Source organism: Natrix helvetica, assembly GCF_964273705.1.
Source record: "Natrix helvetica genome assembly, chromosome: 2".
Taxonomy (NCBI): Eukaryota; Metazoa; Chordata; class Lepidosauria; order Squamata; family Natricidae; genus Natrix; species Natrix helvetica.
Genome location: NC_138552.1, coordinates 53,169,332 through 53,182,189, shown reverse-complemented (window position 1 = coordinate 53,182,189; position 12,858 = coordinate 53,169,332). Strand labels below are relative to the sequence as shown.

The following is a 12,858-nucleotide window of genomic DNA, read 5'->3' as shown; positions in this document are numbered from 1 at the left end:
TCTATAAAAGATAAGGACTACTGCAAGAGGAAATAAATTCTCAAGATAGAAGCTTATAGGATGCCCAAAAATCAATGGACAGTATCTGTCATAGGAATATTCTTAACCGTCCAAGCTCAGAAGAAGACTTCAGTTCAATCTTCGATGTCTTTAAAGCTAAATCAAAAAATGCTTATTAAAGCTTATGTATTTCTTGAAGCAAATATATTTCATTTGCTCCAAGAAGCTTAAAATTATATGACAAGAAGCAAAGCTAAAAGAAAATATTTGTTCAATAAAAACAACAATAATTGGTTTTCATTTAACTATAGGTAGATCGTGCAGATGGCTAAAAAAAAGGAAAGTTTCTTCCCAAATTGAGATAAAGGTGATATACTATATAGTGTATTTTCATAGTTCTATCTTTTCACTACCTTGCTTGAAATGCAGGATCAGAAGATTGTGTCATTATACGAATGGTATGTACAATCTATAAAAAAATAATGAGCGTATTTCATACATTTATTTAATTATAGGAAGGAACATGGCCTGCACTGATAATTTTCTAGTCACTCCTATTGGGGGGCAAGGAGTGAGAAAATATTGCCGTTGCATTAATCCTTTTAACATTTTCTTTAATTATTCAATATTTTCTAATAGTAATGGTTCTCGTATGATTTATATCCTTTTAAAGAAATATGAGCAATTTCTTCTTCTTTGGAAAAACTCATTATATTTTAGTACCAGTCTTGCTTATTTAGGTCTAAAATGTCATCACTCTTTGAAATGAAGAATCCTAATGTTGCCACAGTGAAGATCTTGGTTTAAATAACTTAAATGCTGCCCTAGGTTTCAACTTATAACCATTTAGCTAGCTTAGGATGTCTCAGAAACTTTAAGACTTTCCAGGCTACAGTATTTTGCAAGTCAACTTTTAAAAGTAATCTTTATGGCTATTTTTGTTTCTTACAGAACCATGGACATTCTTCATAGGGCAGTAAGTGATTATATATCTATGAGGAAAGCAATGATAAACTCTTTGGCAATATGAATCATATGTCAGACCTGTTTGTAAAGACTTAATTTTTCTTCTTTAACTTTGCAGCTACTTTTCACAAAGCCTGAGCAAAGGACATCAATAAACATGCTATAACACCACAAACATGACACAGGACATTTCAACACTGGATATTTTCCTGTGAGTGCCTTAGCTGAGATGATCAGAAGAGAAAAGATTCTTACTATGAACTTTAATATGTAAATCACATGCAGTATTACTTTTGTCTACCAGGAATAATTTGTTCTTGTATATTCCATATTCAATTATTCTATGACCACAATAATGATTAGGATGAGTCTTTTCCTAAATGTGAACTGTAGGATTTTGGAAAGTCTAAAATAAGAGAAACTTGAGATACCTATTTAGGATCTGATCATCAAAGAAATTGGGTCTCATTATATGGAAATGACATTTTGTATTATCGTGACATTTAAACTATTAATAACTTACCTATATAGAAACATGTTAAATTTATTTAAGGCCACTTATTTTAGAAGCCATCATTCTTTCCAATTAGGACTACACATGCTTTGAACATCCTTCAAAAGAAATGCTTCAGACATCATCTCAGCACAACAGCTCTCTGCTGTTCATTAAAGTAGCCCCCTTTTTCAGATTTTTCTGTGAGTCTGGGGGAAAAAAGGTGCCTCTGCTTTAAGAGTAAAGTTCACTTTAATGAATTAATTCCTTAAAGCAGCAACACCTTTCTTCAAGTTCATGTAGAAGCCTGAAAGAAGTTGGGTTCCTTAAATAAATAGCAGGGAGGTATTGCATTTATGAATTCCAAATAAAATTTAAATCATGAACAAACCTATGGTACCTAAATCTGCACTGCCCAGAAGAGTTTCTTCTATCTGTTTAGTTCCCCCTAAACTGTGCATATTGCAGAAAAAAATATTTTAACAAATCGTGTCTCTTTTCAGTAACTCTGTCAATGCTTTGTACAGACTCTGCTCTCTTTCATTTTCCATTATGGCAGGACTAGCTGCAATGTTAACACAGCTGTTCTTTCTTCATGAAACAAATGTCCTCTCTTATTGACATTGGGCAATTCCAAATGTCCTGCTGCACACATTTTTATCCAATTGTGATAGAGCTCCAGTGAAATTAATCAGAGTTTGATAAGTAGTGTGATGTAATAGACTGGATCTAAATCAGAAAGACTCTTGTTCAGATGACTGATTCAAGATGCTGTCATGAGGTCACATTGGACAGATAACTGTGCATCGAACAAAATGCCCAGGCACCAGTTCAGCTTCTCCTGCTGTTATACAAAGTTGAATGATAACAAAATAGAAAATTCTTTGTTGGCTAAGTCTGATTGGACACACAAGACATCTGTCTGTTTTTACTCATTTTTTTTTAAAGTGCATCTTGGGATTTGGTGTTAAATTCTTGTCTTGCTTAATCCCATTCCGTTTTTTTACTTATTTATTTCTTAATTTGGGGAATTAAGAGGAATTGGGAGTACTCATAGGGCTGTGATGGCGAATTTATGGCATGCGTGCCACCAGCGAAAAACAGGCGAAAAACAGGCCTAATGGACCAACCTGAAGTTCTGATCTTCTGGTTGACCCATTGAGCCTGTTTTTTGTCCTCCCCGGGCTTCGGAGGCTTTCCTGAAGCCTGGGGAGGCCAAAAAATGATTCGTTTCCAGCTTCCAGAGGTCCTCCGGGTTCTGGGGGGAGGCCGTTTTCACCCTCCCCAAGCTTCAGGAAAGCCTCTGGAGCCTGGGGAGGGCAAAAACTCCCCCCATGCAGTGGGGTCGTGCGCATATGCATGGAGTCGTGTGCATATGCATGGGGATCATGCGCGCATGTGTGGGGGATGGTTGCTCGTGCAATCGCAGGTGGGTGGGATGCATTACATTGTCGGTGTAGGCACACATGTGTGCATTATCAAGCACGCGCGCACAATTTTGGCACATGTGTACAAAAAGGTTCAACATCACTGTCCTAGGAAGTATTTTGTTTTCCTTTATGAACACACCACTCTTCCTAAAGCAGACCTGACCCACTGCACCGTGTATAAATTAGGCAGAACTATGTAGTTCAAAACTACTTAATGTGCCAGAACTGTTTTGCAGTTTCCCTGGGCACAAAATTGCAGTTTTCTAGCTTATTTGCAGACCCTTTGTTTCATTCTTTTCAAATTTTCATTTTTCATTTTTTTTTTTTGGCTAGTCCAAGCCAAATTCAGAATTTCTAGAAGTCTACCACTTTGACAAATTACCCATCAATAGCCACATAGACATAAACAATATCTATATAGTGTGCAAAAGAGACAGTCAGCAAGGGAACAAAAAGACCAAAATATATCCCAACCAGCAATTTATGAGCATAGATTAATTTCAAGATTAATATCAAACCAATGATCAAGAAGTAAACAATACTCCAATCAAGGAACTGCCAAACAAGCTAACAGTATACGATCCAACCAAAGAACCTCCAAAACCACCCCCATCAATACTGACAGGGCAAGCCACTAGAACCGTGATGGCGAACCTATGGCACGCGTGCCACAAGTGGCACGCGGAGCCATTTGTCAGGGCACGCAAGGCGCTGAGTTCACCTTTTTAAAAGCTATTTTTCGCCTTCCCCAGGCTCCAGAGGCTTTATAGGAGCCTGGGGAGGGCGAAAAGAGCCTCCCCCGCCCCCCCGGAGGCTTCAGGGACCGTCCCTGAAGCCTTCGGAACGCTTAAAACCACCCTCCGAGCAACCCGGAAGTCACTTCCGGTTTGCTCGGAGAGTGGTTTTAAGCGCTCCGAAGGCTTCAGGGAAGCCTCTGGACAGTCCCTGAAGCCTCCGGAGGGCCTCCGGGGGGTCGGGGGAGGCTCTTTTCGCCCTCCTCAGGCTCCTATAAAGCCCCTGGAGCCTGGTGAGGGCAAAAAAAAAACATGTAAAAATGGGGGGGGCGCGCGTTGTGCACGCATGCTCACTGGGGGGGTCACGTGTTGCATTATGGGTGCGGCACGCCCGCACACGACCCCCCTGCGCTCCCCCCACTTGTGGCACGCGAGCCAAAAATGGTTTGCCATCACTGCACTAGAATATAAACTGAGAGCAAACCCCAGTCCTAACTAACACTGCTGATGTTACCTAGTTTGGGTAATGAAACATCTGCAAGGAAACAAGCAGGCTCAGAGACCCCCTCAAAGCCTTCAATACCTGGGCAATACCTGTGATATGATATGCTTCCGTAATTATTAACTGGACATAAGCTGAACTGGAGAGTTTGGACCAAAAAACAACAACAAACCACTAATGAATATTCCCTATGCATCCTCCCATTGTGATACTGACTATACCTGCCCCAAAGAAATGAAAAAAAAATGGTTTACTTCAAGTCCAACAAGCTATCAAAGTAGAAAAGTATGCATTGGCTGATTATGCAGATGTCAGCCAAAACAAACATTTTTGCTAGTTAAAAATTGGAACTTACTGAACGTACAGAAAGCAAAACATGAATATCAAAATTAGGTAATAAAAACATGAATAGAATGCTGACAAGGAAAAGCATTACATGATTAATTTCCATATAAGTATGAGGGTAAAGTGGATGAAAACCTGGCAACGGCTTACAATGGAACATTTTTTTAAAAATTGAAGGCTTAATTTTGGCTGCTCAAGAGCAAGCTATCCGAATTAATGCACCCAAGACCAGAATTAGGAAAAAAACCCATTATATGATTCAAAGTGCAAAGTGTACAAAGAAACAGAAGAAACTGTAGATCATATACTCAGCTCATGTAAGATCGCACAAACTGATTATAAACAACAACATAACACAGTTATTCACTGGAACATTTGTAAAAATTATCACGTGCCAATAATAAAAAATTGGGTGGGGGGGGGGCGGACACACATAAAAGTTGAAAAAGTAGTTGAGAATGAGCAAGTTAAAATATTGTGGGATTTTCAAATATGGGCTGATAAAGTCTTGGTTCATTAACATACCAGATATAACTGTGGCTGAAAAGAAGAAAGTGTGGATAATTTATGTAGCAATAGTAGAATACTAGACAAAGATTTGGACTAGATCATAAAGTATCAAGATCTGAAAATTGAAATTGAAAAATTGTGGCAGAAACCAGTAGTGTTTATTGGCACGCTGTGCCATACCAAAACATTTTGGATGGCAGTTAGAAAATATGTGCATTGACAAAATTTCCATCTGTCATTTACAAAAAGCCACAGTGTTTCGATCTGCACCTGTATTACACATGTGCTTTACTTTACAACATCCTAGGTGCTTGGGAAAAACTCAATGTTTAGGAAGATCAATACCAGATAAAGAACTGGTCTCTATGATTTCATATTGTAGTTCATATAATAATAATAACATAGATTACTACTGTAGCTAGAGCATTACATAAGCACTATTAAACAGAATAAGAAGACTTTGTTTGAAGATTGTTCCTGCAGGCTGAGAGTCTAAGAAAAAAAGGAAGAAAGAAAAGATAGAAGATTTGTCCAAAGCTTATCAATGGTAGTCCCCTTTTTATATCCATATTATCTTTCTGCCAAGGACTGTTAACAGATAGTGTAGTGATATAGAATCCTAATGAGCTGGAATAGGATTTCAGAGAAGGTTGAATACCAAGTCCAATTTTTGGTGTCAAGATTCAATTAACTGACCCAGGACATATTATGACTCAGGAGGACATATTAAGATGTTGCATGCAACATCTGAATTGCTCTGGAAGATTGCAGATACCAACCCAAATATTATTTTTAATAATTTGACAGCTCATGAGATGACATATCATTCTGCAACATGATTTTTTTATCTCCGCTATGAAGGAAGTTTAACTATCTTTCATTTTCTAAATTGTTTTTATTCTGTCTGTGAAGTTTTTGGTTTCATTTCTACCTTTAATTCAAGTGATTTTGAGTTATGCCAGTCTGAGGAAAAGTTGAATATAAGGGTCCTATCCAAAGCTGCCTTTCCTCACCCCTCAAGTCCAGTTTCAAGCCATAGAAATATCGCCCACTATTATATGTAATGGTATTGTTACAATCACATATCCAGTCCCTTCCTTTGGTTGCCTTTGCCTTTTTCATTGTTACTGTGCATAATATTCATGTATATTATTAGTATTTGAAAGACAATAACAGATAAATTAATATAGGGAAATTAATTGGTTATACATATTTCCCAGTGACACAAGAGCAACCAACATAGCTGATAGGTAGCAGCTAATATAATAAACTTAATGTCTGAGAATCTTGATTTACAGAAGGACCATAAATCTAGCTAATTAAATGGCCTGAAGATTTTGAAAAATAGGAAATAAATCCCTACGTTGACCTCAAAAAGAGAATCAAAAGCCACTTACATTAATTAGATAGCATATAACAGCTACATTTAATACCTCTCTTAGAATATTAATTCTAATAAGTTTTAAATTTGCCATTTTCTCCATGAGATTTATATAAAAGGAATACAAGGAAGGAGGAAAATAAGCCCATAGTTTAGAATGAAATTCAGAGAGAATTAGTTGCTTGATGCAGCATAGTTTATATATTGTATTGTTTATTTATAAAATGTTATATATTTTATAGCAATCTTATACCTAGCAACTCAAAAGTAATCAAAACTAGTACAATATCGGTTTAGGTTACATATTAGCAAGTAACCTTTCATCTTTTTTTTACCTTAGAATCAACTGAAAGCTTCATAACCAGTTTTGTGTTGATAATTTATGTTTTACAGCTTCCATTGCAGACATTCTGAAAATGATTCAAATTCACAAAGCATATAGAAATTAAAGCTGGAATCACTCACCATTATTCCAGTAAGCAAGCAAACTCCTTTCCCACAGTAAGTATTAGGTACCATATCTCCATATCCAATGGAGAGAAAAGTTATTGAAATCAACCACATTGCTCCAAGGAAGTTGCTAGTAACGTCTTGTTGATCGTGATACCTAAATAAAGAATAAAGAAATATAGTTTCTTTAGCAGTACTTTGGGATTCAGAATCAAAATTGCATTATTGTTATGTGAAACAAAAATTATGTACTTTGTGGCATGGCTCACAAACAAATAAATAAATACACTGAGCAATAACTTGGTCCTTCCAGTTCTTTATGCAGATCTGCTTGCCAAATATACTGTATATGGTTTGTTGTCATTAGCTTTGATTATGATGATCTCTTGTTAGAAGAGGAAAAAAATAAAATATTTTTAACAACCGTAATCATAAAGTGTGATTTCAATTGATTTGTTTACAAAGTATTATTTGTAACATAGCAATCAGTCAAAAAACCTGGCATATTAATATTAATTATTAAACATGTCCTTTTGGTAACCTTGAATAATTTCAAATGCAGATGGACTAGAACAGATAATGAAAAACATCTATCACCACATAGCATTTATTGGTGTTAAGATATCCAACTAATATGAAACAAATATACATACAGATCAGGGATGGGTTTCAGCCAGCATCACTGCTGGTTTGCTCCTGTGCGCGCTGCGCGTGCATGCATGGTTCAATGGAAATTGTTCTGCGCATGCGTAGAACTAAAAAAAGAAAGATGGCGGTGACTGGGGAACCGGTTTGGGGGCATGGCCAGCCTGGGTCGCTACTATTTCTTCGAACCATGCTGGCATACCACTATTGGTTCGGCCAAACCGGGGCAAACTGGTAGGAACCCACCTCTGACAAAGATGCATATAATATATACACACATATATTCATCTAAAAAGGAAACACCATATCACTATGTTTGTCTATGACCATAATAACGATTTGATTGATATAATATCCCATTTTAATAGAAGAATCTTTGAAATCACCATTGCACATTGCTTCAAACAAGAACTAGTATTCTTCAGATGATTTTTCCATGTGTGTCCCTATTTAATACCACAGTACTTTATGGCCTGATAAAATTTTAGTTTTCAATTACAACACAAAACAATACAACAAAAAATTCATTATAAATTAAGTAAAGCATTACATTTATATAATAAACAGCTCCAAAACCAGACTTGCAAGTGAAATTTCTGATATCATAGGGAAAACTGCACTAAGGATTTCTGCAACAAATCTGTTGATTTAATCGTGATATTATTGTATGCAACCTGGCTTCTACTTATGTAGTAATAGCTTTCCCATGTGCAACTTAAGTATTGTAGGTTTATCACAATGTTTATCATAACAATTATTGCCTGGCAGTTACAACAAAAGAGACAAGGCAGAGTTTTATAATAGCTAATCTTCATAAAAATGTAAGATTGGTCCAATGTTATATCTGAGCAATCAAGTGAGAGAATATAGGGAATTTGAGAGAATGTAGTGAAGGAAGCATCCCTGAAGATACTGCAAATGATCATTATGGAAGAGTCAAAATAGAAATTAATTTTAAAAAAATTAAAAATGGACCAAAAATTGCAAGATATGTTTACTAGGATTCTTAAGAGATTTCAAGTTATGGCATTCAAAAGTTGATTAATTACATGCCATTGAATCATTGCAAACCTTTAGCTACCACATATGTATATTTTCTCCATTACAATCTGTCCCTAACCAGATTTTTCAGCTCTCCCAAAGTGTGCTTATCACCTTTATAACTGAATGCATCCACTTTGATATTGTTATCCTCTTATTTTTTCCTTCCACTTTTCCCAGAATTTAGAATCTTCCCCAAGAGACTTAGGCCTTCACATAATGTAACTAGTTCTTCAATCAGTTTTAAAATGTATTTGAAAACACCATCTGTCAAATCAAGTATATCATGATGCTCCCGTGGGCTGTTTTCCTTATCAGTGGCTTACATTTGGTTCATAAGATGTATTGTTTATATCACATAAAGATGATATAATGGTTGACATAAAGGAGAAATCAGAACATTGTCTTACAGAATTTGAATGCAACTCTGCTGACCCCAAAAAGTTTTAGACATTTGTTAAATTGTCTATGCACTATTTTAATGTGGCAATAAATGTATTATATTTATTAAAATATGATAAAGTAGCATCAGTAGTTATGTCCATGATCTCTTTCTTGATACTAGTCTACGATCAATATTATCACCTTCCACTTTTTAGATGGTCATTTTGGAGCATCTTCCATCTTTGTATGGAAACCTATCAATGTCCATTTCTGATAACTTTATGTACTGATAAAATAAACTGCCTAAACTAAATCAGCAATAGTCAGCCTAACATTGTAAAAGATTTGAGATAGGTCTTGTTATGTCTTCTGCTGAGCTTTAGAAACACAATGCACAACTGTATATACATGTATGAGTCTATCAAACTGTACACAAATATGTATATGAGGAGGAGGAGGAGCTTCCGGCGATGGCGGTCGCCTCCTGAAGCTCCGGAATATCAAGGAGCGCAGCGATGGGCGGAAAAGTTGTATCCGACCCTCATTTCCATCCGAGGGTCGGGAGTCAGATAGCATAACCACCCTGGCTCATTTTCGACCCATTTGGGTCTGCCAGGGTGGGTCAGAAGACTGGCGGGAAGGATAGAGAGCAGATGATGTGCGGAATGGGGGAGAGAAACCGGCAACGGAAATGGCAGCGTGTGTGTCAGCAACAGCGGCGGCGGCAACGTTTGGAGCGCTTTGAAGCGTTTTGGAGCGTTTTGGAGAGAGCGGCTAGTAGGAGGAATTGTGAGGCTGGAATTGTGAGGCTGGAAGGAAAGAGGCTGTGGCGCTGGCGAGGAAAGAGGCTGGTGAGCTGGTGAGCTGGAGAGCTGGAGAGTTGGAGAGCTGGAAATGGCGACGTTTGTGACAGCGTTTTGGAGCGTTTTGGAACTTTTGCAGAGAGCGACAGGAAGGAAGAATGTGAGAACGGCAGGAAGGAGGAATGTGAGGTTGGATGGAAAGAGACTGGTGAACGGGTGAACTGAGAGGTTTGGAAGGAGTGAGCTGGTGAGCTGAGAGGTTTGGAAGGAGAGAAGGAGAGACTGGAAGGAGAGTGAGGAAAAAGGAGAGAGAGGAAAAAGAAGGAGTTGGAAGGACACTGGAAGGAGAGAGGCTGGCTCCAACAGCAGCCGCTGAAAGAGTGATCATGGATGCCAGTAACATCATTAGGACATTGGGTGAGTCCCACCAACACCTGGATTCGAGGTGGGAGTCATGAGAGAGTAAGACTGGAATGGAGGTTGGGGGCGGCTGGGGGCGGCCTGGAACACCGGAGGTCACCGGAAGCCCTATATTAGGGCTATGGGTAGGCCACAGGGGTGTTTAGGCCAACACCATCTGCCCCCCAAGAACATCGGCCCCCTCCCAATCGGGAACTCCATTCCTTAAGAACTCCAGATTACCATCTTTAAACTCTCTCCATGAACTCCCACCCACCTAGGACCACCTAGGATCATCTACCCTTTGGACCATCTCTCCTCCACCCAGACCACCATTTGGACATCTAAGAACTCTTTCCCCCCCCTTTTTTTTCTATGACTGACCATTTACCATCTATAATACCTTTGACCCCATCGTGTTTTTAAGATTCTGAAGATTATTTATACGAGGCTTGACCTGCTCCGCCTGCGGGAGACCCCCCTCTCGCAGGCATGGCCCTTGACGCTTGCAAGGGCCCGCCTTGATGACGGGTTTATAGACCCCGAGAGGTGGAAGAAACGGAGGCTTAGGGGGTTTTTAACTAAATGTTTTTTATCCTTTTTAGGGGGCTCCAGGGAGGGTTTTAGGGTAGGAGGGGAGGGAAATCTGTCCAGGAGGATGGCCAGTGCCAGGTGAACAGGTGAGTCCAGGAGGGAAGTGAGTGTGGTGGAGGGGGGGAGGGGAAAGAACGTACCAATAGAGGGTTGCCTTATTACATCGGTCGCGGGGAGGGGGGGATGCGAGGACAGGAGAAGACCACAGCGTCGGTTGGGAGACCGTGGTTGTTGGTTACACCCGGTCGTTTGTACCAACCCCCGCAACCTAGGTGGTCAGGAACTACAGAGCCAAGGCCTGAGGCTGATGCTCTGCAATGCAAGGTCCGTGACCAACAAGGCCCCCCGTCTCGCCTGGACTACTGCAATGCTCTCTACATGGGGCTTCCCTTGAGATGCACTCGGAGACTGCAGTTGGTCCAGAACGCGGCCGCGCGGGTGATTATGGGGAGGACTAGATACTCCCCCGTAACACCTCTCCTGCGCGAGTTGCACTGGCTTCCTGTAGTCTACCGAGTGCGTTTCAAGGTTTTGATTATGATCTTTAAAGCGCTTCATGGCACAGGACCTAGTTACATGCAGGATCGCATCCTGCCCCATACATCCCTACGACCAATCCGCTCACACAGAGAGGGACTTCTTCGGGTGCCGTCCGCTAAACAGTGTCGGGGGGCGACACCCAGGAGCAGAGCCTTCTCTGTGATGGGCCCAGCCCTGTGGAATGACCTCCCCCATGACATCAGGATTACTTCCGATCTCCGCTCCTTCCGTGTACAGCTGAAGACCCACCTCTTTCAATTATCTGGCCTGGCTCAACCGTGAATTTTTTCTTATTCCTCCTGACAGTCCTTTTAAATTTTAAATTGTGGTATTTCTAATGGGGTATTTTAATGGTGACTTTTAATTGTCTAAATGTGATGTAATCTGTTACCTCCTCCGTGCATGTATGTCCGTGCATGTATGTCTTAGTATATGTGTGTATTTGGATGTCTATGTGTTTGCACATGTTTTATGTTTTATATGTTTTATTGTACGCCGCCCCGAGTCCTGTCTGGAGAGGGAGCGGCTAATAAATTTAAATTTATTATTTATTATTATTATTAATGAGTTGATCTCAGAGGGGGAGCTGGACCTTGCAGGGATAACGGAGACCTGGTTGGGCCACGAGGGTGGTTTACCCCTTGTGGAAATGTGCCCGCCGGGTTTCCGTGCATTTCATCAGCCTCGAGCCTTGGGTAAGGGTGGTGGGGTGGCGGTAGTTATACGGGAATGTCTAGAGCCGAGGGAGTTCACTGTACCTCAGATACCCTGAGTCCCTTGGTGTGAAATGGGGCCCAGGGAGGCAGTGGGGCTTGCTGATTGTATACTTGGCTCCTCGCTATACGTCAGCAGCCCTGCCCGAGCTCCTCGAGCTGATCTCAGAGACGGCAGTTGAGACCCCCAAGCTTGTGGTTATGGGGGATTTCAACTTGCCGTCGACGGGGGAAGCATCCGAGGTAGCTCGGGAGTTCATGGCTTCCATGACAGCCATGGACCTGACCCAATTAATTCAGGGCCCCACACACGAAGGTGGCCACACTCTGGACCTTGTTTTTGTATCTGAACAGTGGGCGAGTGATCTGGGAAGAGGGGATGTAACCATTACTCCCCTGTCATGGTCAGATCACTCATGTCTCCGGCTGGACTTCCCTGGCGCTACCCCCCACCGCGAGGAGGCGGAACCAAACTGTCCAAGTTGGTACCGCCCCAGGCGCCTGATGGAACCGGATAGGTTCCAGACGGAGCTTGGGCCATTCCCTGTAGCCCTGACCCGCTCTCACTCCAAGAACCTAGTGGCCGCCTGGAATAGGGCGGCCGCTGGGGTCCTGGACCGAGTTGCGCCTTTGCGGCCTCTCCTGCGGCGACGACCCACCCGGGCTCCTTGGTTCACTGAGGACCTGAGGGTGATGAAGCGCCATAGGAGACGCCTAGAGGGCAGGTGGAGGTCTTCACGCTCCGAATCTGACCGAACACAAGTAAGAGCCTATTTACGGACTTACCTTGTGGCATTAAGAGTGGCCAAACGCAGACATTGTGCCACTCTTATTGCGTCCGCCGATAACCGCCCTGCCGCCCTGTTTCAGGTGACCCGCTCTCTCTTATCACAGAGGACGCGGGAAGCCCCTCTACAGGGCAGAGCAG

The 12,858-nt window shown here is 41.1% G+C and overlaps 1 protein-coding gene across 1 annotated transcript in view; it reads right to left on the bottom strand.

The window, feature by feature from the left end:
* Positions 1-12,858, bottom strand: part of KCNN2 (potassium calcium-activated channel subfamily N member 2) — a 92,307-nt gene that overhangs the window by 20,126 nt on the left and 59,323 nt on the right. The window contains exon 4 of the mRNA XM_081943430.1: positions 6,827-6,968. Within this exon, the coding sequence (XP_081799556.1) occupies positions 6,827-6,968 (142 nt within the window). The remainder of the gene's footprint in view (positions 1-6,826; positions 6,969-12,858) is intronic.